Here is a 19,336-nt window from a genome sequence, read left to right on the forward strand (position 1 = left end):
TGACAAACTATATTATGTAAATGTTAGGGAAAAAACATCAAACTATTTTGTATAAATTATGTATTTTCATTATATTATCATCTGCTGACTGAAAACGATATTAAAAATTTGTTTGCATTGAAAATTAAATACTAATGAGAGAAAATGATGGATAAATGTCTTAGTAGATTTGATCTTAATAATAAACAAAATTGAAACAACCAAACAACTCACCGGATCAACCCAGAATTTAGAGGGAAAATTTATAACTTTCTTTTTTTGGATTCTTTTACTTAATTAAATAAAAGCTATTTTAAAATTTTGAAAATTAACAACAATTTTACACTTTTCTTTTCCAATCATTGGCAAAAAAAATTTTTAACTGTTAGGATACAAAAGATCGAATTATTTTTGCAGAAACGTTGTCCTATAGTTTTTATTTTATTTCCTGAGAAGTAAACAAAACACATTTACATAACTTCCACCAACAATATGATATTATTTTATTTCTTCAGTGGAGATAATATAATATATTTTCTACCGGAATTTACACTTGAATTTATATTTGTCCCCTTCTCATTATTTTCATGCTAATGAGCATGTTCCTATAAAAATCTAACATATATAAAATCATTGCAGTGCGTACACTCGGGACAATTCCCCAACAATAGGGTCGTCTACTAACAGCAGGCTCAGTAACTACGGAGGCTTCTAAGCTCCATCTTCCTTATCAACTCATCCGAGAAGTCAAGACTTCATTTGAACCGCTAAACACAATCTTCTTTTTTTTTTCTTTTTGAAACTAAGTGTGAAAAAGTGAGAAGCTAAGTGTCATGGCACTGCAAGCTCCACATACTCGCGGCCTGACAGCAGTAGATATAATCAAACAACGATCTGTGATTCTGAGATGCTCCAACGCGACGAACTCCTACGAAGTTGAAAGGTTAAAAGGTCACAGGCGAAGAAGACAAAGTAGAGCAGTGGTTTTCTGTGACTCTAAGAAATAAATCCTAACGGTCTCAAATAGAACAAAAGCTTTTCGCTAAACATTAACCAGATTAATTGCAAAATCACTGTAACTCGGGAAAAAGAGAAGAGGACAAATCTCGGAAGAGAGACAATGTTAGAAACAAACGATTTAACAATTAACACCAAAGCCTATCCAAAACTAAAGATATGATCCACTACAGATCATCAAAAGATGAAAGATTACAACAATCAAAACCCGTAAGAAAGGTACATATAGTTTCATGCGGTTCTGGAGTGCCTCTGTTTCTTCTTGTTCCATTTGCAGTGCTTATCTAAATATACATCAGTGAACTCTAATCACTAACATCTAAGCAAAAATACAAAATGTAGAGAAACTGAAAAGAAGATGATGAGAATATACCCATATTTGGTTAATTGTTGTTGCTTTGTTTTTCTTGGTCCTTCCTATAAGAAATTGACAAAAGTCATGTACGTAGAGTAGTTAATTAGAAAGAAGAGATGGAGGATACTTAAATTAGAGCTAGCCATTTTCCAGAAAATAAAGGGATATATATGTTTGAATAGGTTGGTAGGATGATTTCGAGAATAGGAATGGTAACCTTTTTATACTGAGATTTCCACCGCCTTGCAAGAGAGAAGCAGAAATAAATGTAGATCGTGTATGATTGAATCAAGGAGGCCTTTAAGAAGACGAAGGTGAAACTGATTAAAATCAGGGTCTGAGGAAGAAGATGAATCGAAACCCTAGACTTAGAGCCTACATCCCGCCGGTGGAGAAGAATAATGGTTCCACCATTGAAATAAAAAACGACGCGTTTAGAGACAGAACTAAACTATTTTGGAGATGGGCTTTTCAGAGCTTCATCTAAAACCCATTTGCAATCTAAAGCCCAAACAAAATATGAATCAGAATAAATGAAACGCTGCATTTTGTAAAGCGGGACAGGTGACGTCACGACTTCGACCGAATTGATGACGTGTCCACCTACGTGGACCATCTAGGAGGGATCCAAAGCTTCTTTTATATATACTAGGTCCTTGTCCGCGCTACGCGCGGATAGTATTTTGATTTTTTTTCTTCATATTTTTGTACTATTATGTCAATTGTTTAGTTTTATAAAATGTTATGTTTTAACTGTAAATTTAGAATTAAAAATCTAATTTTTCCTTACTGTTAATTTTTTTAAATCTTACCACAACACATTATACATGAAGAAAATATAGTTGGCCTTTATATTTTTATTTGGTGTAATATTGAAAATTTTGATGGTTTGTTTAAATGGCTTTTTTAAATTATATATTTTAGGATTGATTTTCGTGACTATATTCTATAATTGTCTAAAAAAATTGTTTGTCCCATATAGACATCCACATAAATATGGGCTTCTGATAAATTTGTTTATTGGGATATTTAGTTTCACTTTCAACTTTATTCCTTTTTTTGGCACCCTCATGCTAGCTTGTGGGGCTAGCCAACTTGGTACAAAAGGGTTTACAAAAGCTGATCAAGATGCGCGTGATCGGACACCTTTTGCTAGGCTATTCGTACGGAATTTTAAAGATCTAGGAATATAAGCAATAGAAAGTTCAGAAAATTCTTTGGATACAGCCTGTATTTCGTCGAGCTCCTTGTCCAACGCAGGCCAATCTTCCTCCTTTTGAATGAGTATAACCAGTTGTTCACAGTCGATTGAAAGACCATCTCTCTGTGTCCAAACTTCAGTATCACTTGCATTGCCTATAGCAAATCTTCAGCTTCCGCTTGAAGTGGTGATTTAGTGTGTGCATATCGGGCCTTGCTCCAAACAGGATTGGAAAGTCACCATCCATTAACACAAAGCCAAGTCCAGATATGTCTCTTTCATTTATCCAGGATGTCTAGCAGGAGCGTTTCTTTGCGGAAGAACAGTTGTGTCCGTTACCTCAACTCCCATATCAATCTCCATAATCTCGTCGATACATTGAGCTATCCTCCAACACTCTGCTTCAATTTTATTCGCTAATAGGAAAGACATCATTCCTACGATACTATTAATGATTGTTTTTTATTGTAACACCGATACGGCAAACTTATGTTTTATTTAACAAAACTCTTATTTTAATTTTGTATTAAAAAAATCAATCATATTTTATATTATCCATAATTTTAGTAAATTTGCTTATTTGTCATGTTTTTATTAGGTTTTAGCTAAATCATTGATTTATTATTTATTTTTAGCTAAGTCACTAATTTATTAATTTAAAAATACCCTTAATTAATATTATATATATATATTAAAAATGAATTTTATTTTAGTAATATTAAATTTATATTTTATATTAAAATTCAGTTAGTTTTTCTTATTTGTCATATTTTATTAGGTTTTAGACTTTTAGATAGTTTATTGATTTATTATTAATTTCTAACTGATTCGCTAATGTGTTAATTAAAACAATACCCTTAATGAATTTTATATATAATTAAAAATGAATTTTATTTTAATCATATAAAATTTATATGTTATATTAATATTAAATAATTGATTCTAAAATAATATAATAAAATTATCAAAAAAATTTAAAATAAGATAATTCTTATATATATTTTGTTGCTATCTGAAAAAAATATTTTTATTATAAAAGTTAAAAAGATACAAAAAATTATAATTAAATATTATTTAAGAAAAAACATTTATATAAAGATATTTTCTAAATAATTTCTAACATATGAGTGTTTTAAAAAATTTAACACTGGATGTTTAGAACACGGGATTATGCTTATGAGAGAGTGGTTCGGGAATGGGCTTCGAGATGGGTCGAATGGGCTCTGAAAATAGCTTTTTTTTTTAACTCAAGCCCAGTCCGGATGACATGGCATCTTGGTTGGTTCACAATATTTTGCCCATGTGGCAGAGCTTAGAAAGGAGGGATTTAGTCCTTTTTATATAGTAGGATTCTTATATATATTTTGTTGCTATCTGAAAAAAATATTTTTATTATAAAAGTTAAAAAGATACAAAAAATTATAATTAAATATTATTCAAGAAAAAAAATTTATATAAAGATATTTTCTAAACAATTTCTAACATATGAGTGTTTTAAAAAATTTAACACTGGATGTTTAGAACACGGGATTATGCTTATGAGAGAGTGGTTCGGGAATGAGCTTTGAGATGGGTCGAATGGGCTCTGAAAATAGCTTTTTTTTTAACTCAAGCCCAGTCCGGATGACATGGCATCTTGGTTGGTTCACAATATTTTGTCCATGTGGCAGAGCTTAGAAATGAGGGATTTAGTCCCTTTTATATAGTAGGATATATATACACTAGGGGATTTGTTTCTTTAATTTTTCTTAATGCCAATTGCTTCGATAAATTCAAGCAAAACTTCAATACGAGAGATTCAAGTCTTTGGACGTCAGTTATTCACCTGAGTTTTTTCATATGCGTGCAAAGGCTAGTTGTTAGTGTATGAATCACCTTCGTTGACTATTTTGATTTCTCTTGAACTTTCTTGAAGGAAATTACTGAAATTCACCACACGCCTCAAAGCCATGGCCTCATCTGCGGTAAGACACCGTCGTTTTGTGATCTTTTCACATATTAGATCCTTGTGTTTAGTCTCATGGTCCTAAGATTTACTCACTTTGTCGGATGTTTCAGGCTCTTAGTAAGAAGCAGTTTAAAAGGTATATGACCAAGAAATCACACTCATGCTGGTGGGATAGTCACATTTGTTCAAAAAGCTCAAAACGGTATCGTCTTGCAGTGTTTGGAACTTTTCAGAAAGAAAGTTCATGTTTTTCATAAACTGGGTTTCATAGCATGAATTGAGGAGAAATCCTGATTCTTCATAAACATAGTGTTGTAAATTGTCTCTGTATCTGTTATCCAGGCTGGCTGGTTTGCTCAATAACAGTTTACAACAGTACAGTAGGATGATCATGAGAAACCATGTGTAAAAGGTAAATCAATAATCAAACTGCTTTCTGTAGAAGGAAACGTACGTAACTGCTAAACTTCGAGAGAAATAGATCGTGGTTACCCTTTTAATTTAATTAGATATAGTTATATAATTATCTGAATATTTTTTAAATAGGTGTAATTGCAAAAAAAAAAAAATATTCCAAAAAGTTTTAGGGATAATTTTTTTTTTTTGGTGTCAAATTATAAAGATAAATGTTAGCAATGATCCTATTTAAATAGAATAGACGAATGAAGACGAGCTTGGAGACGAGGTGGAGACGAAGAGAATAACCGCAACAGAAGTGGCTGAACAGTAAAGAGAAGCGATAAGGCAATTGTGTGTATCTCTTGACTATTACAAAGATGGGTATGAGAGGCTTTAGAAGGTGTTGCAGGACATAAGAGAGGAATGGTCTTAGCATCGTGAAGTCTGGCTAATTAATAGTAGTATAAGAACACTGACTATTTGTTTTTCCTTTGATACTAATGTGTTGTGTTCTTGTTAGTTGTTGTTGAATCTAGACTGCAAATGAATACTGTATGTTTAAAGAAGTAAATCAGGACAATTTTCCTTAACTTCAAACAAACATGGTGTGTACTGTCCAACAATTGTGTTGTGGTTGGACAATTTTTCATTTTCATTTAGTTCATCTGGCTACACTTTCTTTTTTTGGTTCGCTCCTCTATCCTTAACTTTTGTTGTTTCTGTCAATGATTACACTACATGTTCATTAACATTGTGGTTGATATTATACATAGTAACACATGTTTGTATAGATCTCATAAAGGGAACACTTACCAGAACTATTGAAACTTATTAAAATAAGCCTAGTTCTGGCTAATGCGCACATGCTGCAATGTGTCGGTGGGTCCAAGTAAGAAGGCCCATTTTAAGATCGTGGTTGTGCAAACGAGAAGGTGATGTGGAAACTTATGATCCACTCAACTAAATGAGAAGTATATTATGGTAGACAAATTTGGGGGTAATGGTGGATATGGTGAGAGGTAGGTAACACCATTTCTCCATGTCGCTGTCTTTCGTGCTGGGCTTATCTCTTTCCTTATTTAAATACGCCACAAACAAATTACGTGACGACCTTATGTGATAGGCTATCATTTATTTTTGAAGTCAATAAATGAACCATTTCACAGATGATTGCCAAATTGACTCTATTGACATTGACATTGAACCATTTCACGTGGATGTGTATTCGCCAAATGTTTGAGCCTGTCTGTGCTTCGCATTTATTTTAACAACCACAACTTTGGGACAAACCAGTATAATATGTCTTCTTAACGGCGTCATCTGTGACGGCGTCTCGAGCTGTTCAGTTTCAAACCTACGCTCAGTCACTGTTTCACACTGTTTCTTTCTTTTTTTCTCGCCGTGACGGATTTAATTTCCTCATGTGTTCATTTCTGTGTTCTACTGACTTTTTCTTCTTGTTTGTACATGGGTTTCTGTAACTTTGCATTGCTCCCCATTGGTCCAGCCGTCAAATGCTAATTGTTTTACTCTTTGTCAGTTTGTCTGATATATTCATAATATAAAAACGATACTCCAGTATAGTGTTACTAAAATTTTCTTGTTAATACATTTTCCGAAGGATATCTGAAATTATAAAAAACAATATTTAAGGTAAAAATTGGAAAAAAGAAAAAAGTCCTAAACCATTGGCTACATGGTATAGATACAGTCCACGTACCAAAAAAGAACCAAACAGCCTCTTAAAGTTTAAAAGCCGTTTAGACAACCTTTAATTAAACAATACAACGTACCTTTACTGAACGACCATCTACAATTTATGACATTGTTTTAAGAATGTATCGTTAGATATCGATCCGCGCAACTGTGAGTCTTTTTGTTTTAATTTATTTTTATATAAATATTTTGTTTTCAATTCTAAATTGGTATATATTATAATATATATGTGTCTATCAATTTTTAAAACATAATAAATTTTTTACTGTATATTTTTTTCATTGAATAGATTATTTCAAACTTTCACATGTATTTATATCTTCTTCTATATATATATTTTTGGATTATTATTTTATTATTAAAATCGTAACTATATATATAAAGATTAGTAAAATATTATTTTATTGTCATATCAAAGATATTGTAACATTTCACAAATTTATAAAGTATTTAAAAAATTAAACTTTTCGCTTCATAGATTTATATTATTGAGTAAATAATTAAACATTAAGTTTTTGTTTAATTTTTAAAATAAACTATATAGTTTAAAATTTGTTTTCATTGGTTTAAGGTAGTAAATATTAATCATTGTTATATAATATAATTTTTGTTATTTTAAAAAAAAAACTTTCTGATTTTAAAAGTTAACAATGACAAATATTTAAATATTTAGCATATAGATATATAGTATTACAATATTAAATTATATCTATTTAATTTATACTATCTATAATTCAATAGATAATCTATTGTTTAAATTCAATTATTGATAGCCCAATAAAATTTTCTAGTATGCCCAAAATTTAAATGATAAGATTATATATTAAATGTAACATGACTTTCTAGGAATAGGTCTATTAAGTCATTTTTTTTAAATTACACATGAATCAAAGTTGTGACTTCTGTTTTAATATATAAGATGTATGTAGAACATAAGTTAATAGTATTATTTTTTTTATATAAAAAAGAATCATTGTACATAGTAATCAGACAACAAAACGATATACGTAATACGTTTGTTGTGAGAAAAAATCGATTGAATCCAGTAACTATTCTAGAAAAAAATCATAATATAAAAAGACATATTAGAGCCTAAACTACCGAATGAGTGCAAGTTATTTACGAATCCATTCGAGGGTCTAGGGCAGATTACTAAAAACATTAATTTTTTGTGTTACTTATTTACCGTATAAATTCGAGTTTAGAGCAAATTTTTAAGACAAATTCTCAAATATAATAAAATACAGAGCGGAGTATAAGTTTTTTTTTGGGGGGGGGGGGGGGGGGGGGGGGGGTGAGGGGAGGAGAGTTTTAGACTTAGTTTTAGATGAATTGTATTAAAACGATAAAACGAAGATTAAAGAAAAAACTTTAAAATCCAGTGTTATTAAACTTGTCATTTTATAAAACACTTTAAAATCCACTATTATGGAACAAAATTTAAATAGGAGATTTTAGAGTGTTTTAAATATTTTTAGGGTCTTTGAGAGAGATTTCTTAGTTATAAAAAAATAAAAATTCAAATCTCATAGTTTTAGATGAGATAGAGTTATTTAACAAAAATCACACCAAATTCTAATATTCACTTAAAATCATTTAAAAATTTACTAAGATCAAATCACTTTAAATTTCACATTCAAAATCATAGGGATGTTCACATTTAAATATTTTTAAGGTGTTTGAGAGGGGTTTTTTAGTTATAAAAATAAAAATCCAAATCCCATAGTTTTAGATGAGATTCTAGGATTGTTTAACCAAAATCACACCAAATTCTAATATTCACTTAAAATCATTTAAAATTTTATTAAAATCAAATCACTTTAAATTTGACATTCAAAATCATGAGAACCCGGCCCTACACCAAAATATTTTGGGTTTTCATGGCTTTGGAATATTCACAATTATATATTAATACTTTGATTTACTTACATATATATATATATGTAAGTATATATATATATATATATATATATATAAGTTTAGAATCCTACATCGAAAACTATCTATTCAAAATGTTTAAAAGCAACTTTATTTAGGCTTCGAATGATGACTGTGGTTTGAGCGGTGCGGGACAAACGGTTCTCACAGTTATAAAAATGTATAGATATATACTATATATAGAGATTTTTGTTACTGTTAACTGCAGGGCAGGGTGAGACGATGGTCACCATTCAAATCCTTAGTTTTTTGCAATGTTCGCAACCTAAGTATCTCACCGATATAAACACAATTATATTTAATTGTGTTTAAAACCCATATTTAAATACAATTGTTTTAAGTGACATTTCTGAGATATTTAAGATTTACAACCTTTCGAGTAAAATTACTTTTAGGAGGGGACTTACACTACGACCAATCTGTGCTTCTTTTAAATTTTATTTTTAAGTGTCTAGCTCAAAATTTTGATTTTTATTTAATAATTCAAACTTCATCAAAAAAGCTGTTGGCTAACTCAAAGTTTATGATATAATACCATGCTATAAGTACTTTTAGATCTAACTTTCGTTGAGCTGAAGGTCAGTCGGCCGAATAAGTACAAAACACTGCAGTCTATACTACAGAAATTCTTTGTTAATGGCATGTGGTTGGAAAGAGTATGATACAAGCGTATGACGTTAAATGACAAATTCAAATAATACAAAATAGCGATAAGTGATCCATCCCAATCATAAGTGACAGTTTTAGTCCAAACATAATGATAAATGTGTGTTTTACTAAACAAAGTAGGTTATTAGCTGGTGATCCAATTGCCAAGTTAATGCATACAAATTTCATGATATAGATTTAGTGAAATTTACTATAAATTTCATGTTTGTGCGTGTGAGAGAGATGTAAACAAAACAAAAGTGAGGTTAATTGAGCAACAAAAAGAACATAATATAGTGAATTTGTTGTTGAATAGCTTGGAACACAACAAAAGTATATTATATGGAATGGACCAGCAGATAAATCCTACATATAACTTAAGTTGCCATGAGATCGCATCTTAGGAATATATGTTTGCATTTAGTATCTGCTTAGGAGTTTGTTTTTCTTCCTTTCGCACCTCCAGGTGGAAGATATCATATAGTTATGCAAATGATATATATATATATATATATGATTCATAATCATACGACTAAGAACCTCGTAACATCTCGATAATCTAGTAATTCTCCTACATAAAGCATGCTTCCTGAGAGGACGGACAACTGACTAAATTCTCTATTTTTTTTTTTGAATTATACAGAAGTATCATGGCCTCACATAAGTGATATAGACTAGTCACGTGTTGCCACGTGACGGTCCTCTGTCTCTGGCGATGCCGAAATGTTAATTTCCCAATGGCCAGAATTCGAATCCAGAAGGCAGTACTCACAATTGTAAGCCCTTTACCAATAGAAATAAAAGCCCCGGTTGCTATGAATAATATATAGTTAATTCCACCATTGAAATAATACTAGTTTTGCTATAACTTTTTCAACTTTTGTTTCAATTTATGCCACCAAACTTATCCCCTATATATTATTTGAGAAACATTGCAACATTTTTTTGTAGCCACGTGTCATCACTAGAATGATTTTTAAAATCTTTAGAGAAATAATTTGGTCCATCTAAATATATAATAAGCTTTTTATTAAACCACAATAAATATATTATTAATGTGCTTCATTATTTCCTTAAATAAGATTACAGAATTGCCTAATGTGGCTAAAGTATATATGACAATTAATGATTTTGAATAATAAAGTTTTGATAAAAATAAGTGTGTATTATAATTATATTTATTTAATTTTAAGCTATTAAAATAAATTAAATAATCATAGTAACCATATAATAAAAATTTAAAAAATATTTATATATTATATTTTGAATTTTTAAAAACGAGTATAAATTACTAAAATTGTTAAAAGTTTCACATTCAAATTTTGCAATCTATGATTTAAAAATTTTGTTATGACATGATACAAATAATTAAAAAATAATATAAGTTGAAAGTCTTATTTAATAAGTATCAAAAATAAAAGATATATAAATATATGTATCATTTTAAATTAAACTATATGCCATATAAAAATACATAAATATCTTAATTTTGAAATTTATTTTGAACATTTTTTTGATAAAAAAATTGAAAAAATATTGACAACTTAATTTTTTTAAAATCTTATAAATTACTTAAAAAATTATCCCACAATGAACATTTTCTTATCACTAATTTAGACTTTTTGTTATAATAGATACAAATGATAAAAAAAATATGAACAAAAAACATCATCTAATAAATATTAATATTAAAATATACCATATATATATGTTACTATCATTTAAATTTAATTATATATCATATCAAATAGAAAAAATATTTTTTCGATTTATAAAATTTATTTATATTTTTGGACCAATTTAATTATATAAGTAGTAGATAATGACTTTTTAGTTATTCAATATATATATATTATTTCATAATATGTTATAAACATATAATATATAAAATAATTTATATATATAATGTTCATTCCGCGCAAGGCGCGAATCTTAACCTAGTTTATATATTAATTTTGTTTTATCAAACTTCTCTGAAAACTTTTGTTAAAAATGATCATATTATATTTATATTTTAGAAAAAAAAGATAATTACATTCAAACACAAGGACAAAGCAAACTTTTAGTTTTTTATACCTTCACCAAACCCTCTTCACTTTACGGTCCTTACCTACCCCCCTCATCAACCCACTCAGACACACAGCCATCCCGTTAAATCTAACGCCGTTTATCATTTCATGCGTTTCACCAACTCCCACGTACCTAACGCCGTTGTCTTTTTGCCGTTGGTCTCACTTCTCAAACCAACCAACCTCTTATAAAGTCGTCTCTCTCCCCACCATCTTCTTCCTCAGCAGCTTCTTCTGCTTCTCTCTCACATTTGCCTGAAAATCAACCAATCAATCAATCACTGTAATAACAAAAAAATCGAAACCGACTGTTAATAAATAAGTCTGAGCAATGGATCTTCTCTTGCTGGAGAAGTCTCTAATCGCCGTCTTCGCGGCGGTGGTTCTCGCCACCGTCATCTCCAAGCTCCGCGGCAAGAAGCTGAAGCTCCCTCCCGGTCCTATGCCGATTCCAATCTTCGGAAACTGGCTCCAAGTCGGAGACGATCTAAACCACCGTAACCTCGTCGACTACGCTAAAAAATTCGGAGACCTCTTCCTCCTCAGGATGGGCCAGCGAAACCTAGTCGTCGTCTCCTCCCCCAACCTCACCAAGGAAGTCCTCCACACGCAGGGCGTCGAGTTCGGATCTCGGACAAGAAACGTCGTCTTCGACATCTTCACGGGCAAAGGGCAGGACATGGTGTTCACCGTCTACGGAGAGCACTGGCGCAAGATGAGACGGATCATGACGGTTCCTTTCTTCACCAACAAGGTGGTTCAGCAGAACAGAGAAGGATGGGAGTTCGAAGCCGCGAGCGTGGTGGAGGATGTGAAGAAGAATCCTGACTCCGCGACCAAAGGGATCGTGTTGAGGAAACGCTTGCAGTTGATGATGTACAACAACATGTTCCGTATCATGTTCGATAGGAGGTTTGATAGTGAGGATGATCCTCTGTTTATAAGGCTTAAGGCCTTGAACGGAGAGAGGAGCAGGTTGGCTCAGAGCTTTGAGTATAACTACGGAGACTTCATCCCTATCCTTAGGCCGTTCCTTAGAGGCTACTTGAAGATCTGTCAAGATGTGAAAGATCGAAGACTCGCGCTCTTCAAGAAGTACTTTGTTGACGAGAGGAAGTGAGTTTATTGTTGTCTCTTTCGAGTTTGTATTATTCTTGTTTCTTGAAACTGACATTGAGAAATTAAAACAGGCAAATCGCGAGTTCGAAGCCTACAGGAAGCGAAGGATTGAAATGCGCTATTGATCACATCCTTGAAGCTCAACAGAAGGGAGAGATCAACGAGGACAACGTTCTTTACATCGTTGAGAACATCAATGTCGCTGGTAACTTCCGTACCCTTTAGGCCTTTTCTCTGTGTACTATTTTTGTTCCGTGTAGGATACGTAACCAGTCCTCTAGACGTTTCTTGCTTGGGTGAGAAAAAGACAACAGAATCCTATAAATTTGGGACACTAACTAAAACAGTTTATTAGGCTCATCTGGCAAACACTTTTCTGGTCGGAAAATATTGAGACTTTTATGCTTACGTGTCTCACCTAAAGGTGGTGGATTGTACTTGTGTAATGGCTTTTTAGTTTCATTTCTTTTGGGTGAATCCTATAAATTTGGAACACTAACTAAAAACAGTATATTAGATGGTCGGAAAATATAGAGATTTTTAATGTGTCTCACCTAATGGAGCTGGATTGTACTTGTAATGGCTATTAAATTTGTGTAATGCTGATTTCTTGTTTATTTCTAATGAAAACAGCGATTGAGACAACATTATGGTCCATCGAATGGGGAATTGCGGAGCTAGTGAACCATCCAGAGATCCAGACCAAGCTAAGGAACGAAATCGACACGGTTCTTGGACCAGGAGTTCAAGTCACGGAGCCTGAGCTTCACAAGCTTCCATACCTCCAAGCCGTGATCAAGGAGACGCTTCGTCTAAGAATGGCTATTCCTCTCCTCGTCCCTCACATGAACCTCAACGACGCTAAGCTCGCTGGCTACGACATCCCGGCGGAAAGCAAGATCCTGGTCAACGCCTGGTGGCTAGCGAACAACCCTGAGAGCTGGAAGAAGCCTGAAGAGTTTAGGCCCGAGAGGTTCTTTGAAGAAGAGGCACACGTGGAAGCGAACGGTAATGACTTTAGGTATGTGCCGTTTGGTGTTGGACGTAGAAGCTGTCCGGGGATTATATTGGCGTTGCCTATTTTGGGAATCACGATTGGTAGGATGGTACAGAACTTCGAGCTTCTTCCTCCTCCAGGACAGTCTAAATTGGATACTTCTGAGAAAGGTGGACAGTTCAGCTTGCACATCCTTCACCACTCCACCATCGTAATGAAGCCAAGGTCCTTTTAAAATGACTTCTGTTTACACTATAGTGATGTTTGTTGAATATTCCATGTTTTTGTTTTGTATTTTGTATTTCGTTCCAATATTGCAATAACTATTGGCTCCCACTGTTTTGAAATGGATACTCTCAAAATACTAATGGGCTTTTAAGGCCCATTTATTGATAAATAGCCCATAGCAGCAGGAGTGTAAACCACTAAATGCTCATAAAAACAAATTTCGAAATTTTTTAGAAGACCGTTTGCTCCCTAGCTCGCTCGCTCGCTCGCTGCATCGTCGTCCTCGATTTCTCTTTCTGCTAATTTGATCAGTCGCGCCACAAAGATCCTTCGCCGTCGCCGTCGCCGTCGTCTCTGTTCCGTATTAGAGATTATCAGTTTTCCATAACCGTTTCGATGCTCCAATCGCCGTTTTCGAGACGCGGTTAAGATACTGTCGAAGCCTCTCGAATTTTCAAAGTATCTCTCTATCTTCTCTCTTCGATTTTGTAGCTTATTGCGTAGAAAATTCACCTAAATGCGATTGGGAATCAAAGTTAAGAGATGAATGTTAAGGAAACGCAAATCTAGTTACGAAATCGTCGCGTAGTTGCGATTGAGAATCTGATTTCGAGATCCGTGTGCAGTCGTACAGCTGAGAACCGGCGTTGTTAAGAATGCTGCAATGGATGGGAGGATCGAGGCGGAAAGTAGCCGCTGTAAGTGACTTTTGCTTCTTCCTTCTAGTGATAACTCAGAATCAGAGAGATTCATATTATAGCTTGGGTGAAAATAGCCTGAGGATTTAGATGAGTTTGATTCTGACTTGTTATTTGTTATCTTGCATCTTTTTGGGGCATTCAGTCGCATAACTCGGTGAAGAAGAGGTGTGTAAGCTCTTATTCTTCTGTTTACGATGTGTTTTTCTTCAGCAGCATATGCTTCACTCACACTGATGATGTTGTAGACATTTAGTGCTTACTCACTTTAATTTCTTCTTTGTTTTGAACTTGTAAGGCAAAAACAATACTTTGAGCAGAGGAGAAGACAGCAGCATCAGTTCACAGCTGGGTCTGGGAGCTGTAGTTACGATAGGAACAGTAGTAATCAACACCAGTCTTTGGATATTCTCAATTTCATCAGCCTGTCAACTCCTGCTACTCCTGAATGCAAACCTTCTCCTCCAGAAGATGGTAACTATATGCTTGTTCAAGCTCTCATTCTGAGTGTGGACCAGTGAATTAATGCTCCGAGTCCTTACATATAATTCGATTTTGCTCTCTTCCTGTTTGTGTCATTTGTTAGTGAAACAAGTAGTGGAAGATCGGGATGCTGGTTTCCACAGTCTGAAGGACAATATTACAGGAGTAGGTAAAGTCTCCAAACTCATGATCAAATATGATCTGGTCCTCTTCGGCTTATGTAGTATGTGTGATGCTACAGGAAGTTCATTTAACAATAAAGCAGAAACTATTCTCTTAAAGAGGCAAGTCAGTTTTTCTTTGTCTTGCTTTCCTGTAATGTGACTGCCTAAGTTTTGTTTTTTTCTTAATTATTTTTTTGCTACTGGAACTGCATGTCTGATAGAAATGATATGCTTCACTGTCTTATAGGATTTCGCTTAGTCTCCCTGACAACCAGACAAATGATTTTAAGAAAGAAAACACAACAGCGGATCTGATGGGCGGCACAGAGCGGAGTAAGTATTCAGTATAACATAGCATCTAGAAACTAGAAAGGTTTACTGTTTTCTCGTTCTTGTACATAAGTAGATAGTTATGTTTCATTCTAGTCTGACTTCCCAATCACTTTTCACTCTGTGCTCATCCGAATCTGAGCCATGGACATTGTACCTTTTTCAGAGTTATCCGTCTTTGATTTGGTTGGTGATGATTACACAACAACCAATCGGAAAGAATCTTCTCCATCTGAGCCTCACATGGCATTTTCAGTTGAAGGTATAGGAAATCTTATGTTTCCATGTGTACCTAAATAATGTTAAGACGAGATTTTTACTTTGCCTTCCTCTTGTGACTCTTACTTTCTCCATCCAGGTTTAGGTAAAATAAACACGGAAACTCCGCCTAGTTCTCCACAACCATCAAGCAGGTGAGTAGCATTCACGACTTTGTTTGTACTTACCCCTATTTTCATTATGTTTGTTTCCCCTTTTGTCTATTTGTACTGTTTTCTCTTACATGAGAAGCTAATATGTACTGTCTAGGATATAAATCAGTGATTGTATTTAATTTTTGGTGTAAGAAACTTTGCGTACGGGTGCTCCTCTCCATGGAATGATTCCGGTCAACCTACATCAAACGTCAGGGAAAGGCTCAGCGACTTTGAGAAGGAAAGGGTAACAAAGTCTCATTATCTTATCTTTTAGCTGTCTTGTTTCATTTCTGAGCGTTCTGGAGACCCAATTTTTCAATCTTCCTCTTATAGGACATTATTGAAAGTAGCAAAATGTTCCAAGATGACAAACGTTATAGGTCTCCCATCGACATACATGCTACATATGGGGGCAGAAGTCAAAAACTGCGCACTTCCACTGATCACTTGCACAAACCATATATCAGCGACTCAAGAGGCTACTTCTGTGACACTGCAGATTTCAACAAAAGCAGGGTCTTTGATGAAAACGAGTGGAATGGTAATTCTTATGCAAATTGTTTTTTTTTTAAATATATTTTTTAGCACAACTCGCCATCTATGCAACTCTAATTATCTCACTTATTTTCTCTTAGTTACTCACGACCATCTACCTTCTGTAATCTACAGAAAATGGCTTGATCAAAGTAGCATGTCAGTTCGTAGTAAATATAGTATAACCTGTAATGAACACAGTTTCATGTAGTGTAACGTGAACACCACATGTAACACAAAAAATTCTGGTCCAAGATCATATATGCATCTTGTTTGTTTCTTTCCTAGTGAGATCAAATACCAAAATGTATGAATTTTTTTCTTCTTCTTACCTCATCAGCTAAACCCACCTTTCTAGATGACGGGGTGGGCAGATTTTACTGGAAGGACCAACAGCCACGTCAAGAGGAGAGTTTGAACCTTAATTTCAACAATTATGGAAGGGATTACACTGGGAGCCGCTCTTCTGCAGAACACCATGCTACAAAGAAGAGGTAGTTTTCAAATTCTCTCACTTCGTCCCTCTACGCATAGTGATTCTGTAACTTTTGACATTTATACTCTTTCATCTCTAGGGATTACCTGGAAACGACCTGGAGGTCTAACATCGAAGGTGGGTTTAGTTCTACTAAATTAAGAATAGTAGCTGCCTTCATATATACTTTTTATCAAGGAACTTTTATTTGACTATGTAAGTTGTCTTCATAGAATAAATAGTCTAAGCGCATGCCGTTTTAAAATTTCATTGCTTTACATCATTCTTTGGAAATTCCTAATACCATCCATTTGATTTACTTCACTTTCGTTTTGTATCTGCTAGCTTACTCTGTTGTTGGAGTCTGAAGTTGGAAAAGTACCTTTTTTTTTTTAAACACTTTTTTTGAAACACATATCTACTTATTTATTGGATTTATAGGGCGTTGGCCTATTTATTTGGTATATCCTTTGTTCTTCCTTCTTTCAGGTTCACCAGTTCGAAGACCACAGTGTCTAGAAAGGGCCATCGATCATCCGAGTTTTGAAAAGGAAACGTAAGTCAGATCCTTAAAATGCGTCTAGTCATATCTGAACTAATGACTGAAACTTTTTGTAAATAACATCGAGTTATTTTCAGAACCCTCGACTTTAACTTTGACAAAGTATTTGACCCACCGGTTTGGTCATCCGTTGTACTTGAGGAAGACAAAGACAGCCATAGCTTGCGTAGGTAAGCAACTACAATGTCCATCTTTCTAATTGTGTTTCATATGCTTGAGATATACTGACACCTCTCACTATTTCTAACAGTGAAGAATCTTGCTCGTCTAGTGCAGGTATGAACCCTTTTCTAGAATTCTTATGAATCATATGTTTTGATGTTGCCAAGATTTGTTTTTCCCCCTATTTATTGAACCGTCACTGTCCCTGAATCTTTTCAGCTTGGGCCAATGAAACCTCCATTTCACATGAGACCAATACAAGACAGAGGAAAGGGGAAACGGATTCTTTTTGCAACCTTGGAAACAAGAAGTATTTGAATAATGGCCTTTCCTATGAATCTTGGGAAGACTGGGATGTGGATGATCAACAACTGAAGAGAAAAGTTGGGTCTGGAAAGCAGGTCAGACTATCAAACCCAGGAAAGTTGAGATCTACCAGTCATAGAGACTCCTCTTCCCGTGGTGGTCTCGACGCCCCTTACAATTGGTTTGCAGAAGGATTTACAGCTGCAGGCATAAGCTCAGGTTTGTCTCTCACTTATTTACCCTCAAAACATCTTCACTGGCCTAAAACATAATCATTATCTTGGCGATCTCTCACATTAAAGTTCTTGTTTTTGACCTCTGTCACAGATATTACAACCGAGAGAGACAAACCATATCCTTTCCTAAACCCCGTTGTTGGTAGCTCGCACCGGCGTCAATCTCGAGCCCCTGATTCTATTCCGGAAACATGGGTCCCTAAGTTTTCAGCAGAAGGCAGTGGATATGGTGATGATGAACACAACTACATGAACTGTGTATCAGCAAACCATAAATCTAAACTAGCAGGAGACGTCTGCAGTTTTGGGAGTGATACGTTATCAGAGAACGATAATGAACAAAGCAAAGAAGTGAATGATCCAAAAAATCAGGGAGATGAGACCTCATCATCCGTTGCAAAGAGCCTCTCAGACGAAAATGAGTATGTACGGTAATCACTTCTTCTCTATTAATTCAGACAATCTGTTCTCCCATAATCCAATGCTTCTGACACATGGAGAAATTTTCATTGTTGTTAGATGTAACCCGAACAAGGAGGTTGTGAAAGCTCGGCATCAAGGAGACAGAGGTAAATTGAATTTCGTTTCCAAAAAAACTCCATTTTTCTATTATTAGTGGGATTACAGTAAGCTAACACATGAATCTTGGATATGATCAGGAGGAGAAAAGACAAGTAGAGACTCGCACCAACAAATGATAATGCTGGAAAGACGCACGCTTCAGTTCGTTTGTTTAAACAAGACATTGCTCCTTGACTCTTTAAAAACTTAGACTTAGGTAAGAATTTCATACTAGTATTCTTGTGTCTTTTATTTCAAGTTATCTCGAAAACTGAAATACGTAAATAAAAGTTCATGTTGCTTGGGCATAAGGGAATGTGCAAATTTGGCATACTTTTAGTTGAGGGGTTACACAGATGTAAAAATCAACAATATGTTGCCCATACAGGCGTTTAGTGTTTGCGTTTGCACCTACTCTTAAATGCAACTGTATTTGTTAGTCACATTACTCGCGTTCTGTCTATACTATTTTAAGATGCTTTTGCTGTGGTCCTGTGGATAAGCGCAAATACCATCACATAAAAATGTTTTGACCAAAGTTAGTTAGGGATGATTTTGCAGTGTGCGTGATGTGAAAGTTTAATCTTTTGTACTTTTACAAGGTTCCAAATAAGTTACTATAGATCTATAGTAAGATATTAAGACAGCCTATAGGGCTTAATTATGACATCTTTGTTCTCATAATGGATATTGGTGTTAATAAAGTTAGTACATTTTCTTTAAATATGTTGCATACTTTAATTATATGGGGGATAATGAGATTCCTTGATGTTAGTATTATAGATAAACCGTATA

The 19,336-nt window shown here is 34.0% G+C and overlaps 2 protein-coding genes and 1 long non-coding RNA gene across 6 annotated transcripts; 2 read left to right on the forward strand and 1 right to left on the reverse strand.

Annotated features, from left to right (window-relative positions):
- Nucleotides 1-454: 454 nt before the first annotated feature.
- LOC106451426 lies at nucleotides 455-1,788 on the reverse strand. The gene is made up of 3 exons (XR_001289564.3): nucleotides 1,569-1,788; nucleotides 1,370-1,413; nucleotides 455-1,280 (listed from the first exon to the last, which is right to left on the reverse strand). It is a non-coding gene; the product is annotated as an uncharacterized LOC106451426 (long non-coding RNA).
- Nucleotides 1,789-11,480: 9,692 nt separating this feature from the next.
- LOC125574765 (trans-cinnamate 4-monooxygenase-like) lies at nucleotides 11,481-13,733 on the forward strand. Its single transcript, XM_013888134.2, has 3 exons — nucleotides 11,481-12,386; nucleotides 12,461-12,594; nucleotides 13,023-13,733. Exons 1-3 carry the CDS (start codon nucleotides 11,602-11,604, stop codon nucleotides 13,619-13,621), a joined length of 1,518 nt encoding a protein of 505 aa, XP_013743588.2. The 5' UTR covers nucleotides 11,481-11,601; the 3' UTR covers nucleotides 13,622-13,733.
- A 95-nt stretch (nucleotides 13,734-13,828) lies between these two features.
- LOC106446413 lies at nucleotides 13,829-18,849 on the forward strand. 4 transcript variants are annotated; one of them, XM_013888129.3, is made up of 20 exons: nucleotides 13,829-14,073; nucleotides 14,241-14,312; nucleotides 14,458-14,480; nucleotides 14,611-14,786; nucleotides 14,899-14,964; nucleotides 15,037-15,079; nucleotides 15,207-15,292; nucleotides 15,456-15,551; nucleotides 15,648-15,702; nucleotides 15,856-15,949; nucleotides 16,039-16,246; nucleotides 16,580-16,733; nucleotides 16,815-16,852; nucleotides 17,204-17,270; nucleotides 17,354-17,446; nucleotides 17,527-17,552; nucleotides 17,658-17,963; nucleotides 18,072-18,411; nucleotides 18,500-18,549; nucleotides 18,640-18,849. In XM_013888129.3, the coding sequence occupies exons 2-20, from the start codon at nucleotides 14,271-14,273 to the stop codon at nucleotides 18,750-18,752; spliced, it is 2,076 nt and encodes a 691-aa protein (XP_013743583.2). In that variant the 5' UTR covers nucleotides 13,829-14,073; nucleotides 14,241-14,270; the 3' UTR covers nucleotides 18,753-18,849. The 4 variants fall into 4 exon arrangements, with proteins under 4 accessions (XP_013743583.2, XP_013743587.2, XP_013743585.2 ...); XM_013888133.3 differs by having other exon boundaries at nucleotides 18,072-18,406; XM_013888131.3 differs by having other exon boundaries at nucleotides 18,072-18,402.
- Nucleotides 18,850-19,336: the final 487 nt, after the last annotated feature.

The sequence above is a fragment of the Brassica napus genome, chromosome A5 (genome assembly GCF_020379485.1).
Source record: "Brassica napus cultivar Da-Ae chromosome A5, Da-Ae, whole genome shotgun sequence".
Classification (NCBI taxonomy): Eukaryota; Viridiplantae; Streptophyta; class Magnoliopsida; order Brassicales; family Brassicaceae; genus Brassica; species Brassica napus.

Bases quoted from the DNA above. Each gene is read 5' to 3' on its own strand.
- LOC106446413 (XM_013888129.3), top strand. From the start codon at position 14,271: ATGCTGCAATGGATGGGAGGATCGAGGCGGAAAGTAGCCGCT. The intron at 14,481-14,610 runs GTGTGTAAGCTC...TGAACTTGTAAG, and splicing joins CATAACTCGGTGAAGAAGAG to GCAAAAACAATACTTTGAGC. The intron at 17,271-17,353 runs GTAAGTCAGATC...AGTTATTTTCAG, and splicing joins CCGAGTTTTGAAAAGGAAAC to AACCCTCGACTTTAACTTTG.
- LOC125574765 (XM_013888134.2), top strand. From the start codon at position 11,602: ATGGATCTTCTCTTGCTGGAGAAGTCTCTAATCGCCGTCTTCGCGGCG. The intron at 12,387-12,460 runs GTGAGTTTATTG...AAATTAAAACAG, and splicing joins TACTTTGTTGACGAGAGGAA to GCAAATCGCGAGTTCGAAGC. The intron at 12,595-13,022 runs GTAACTTCCGTA...TAATGAAAACAG, and splicing joins TGAGAACATCAATGTCGCTG to CGATTGAGACAACATTATGG.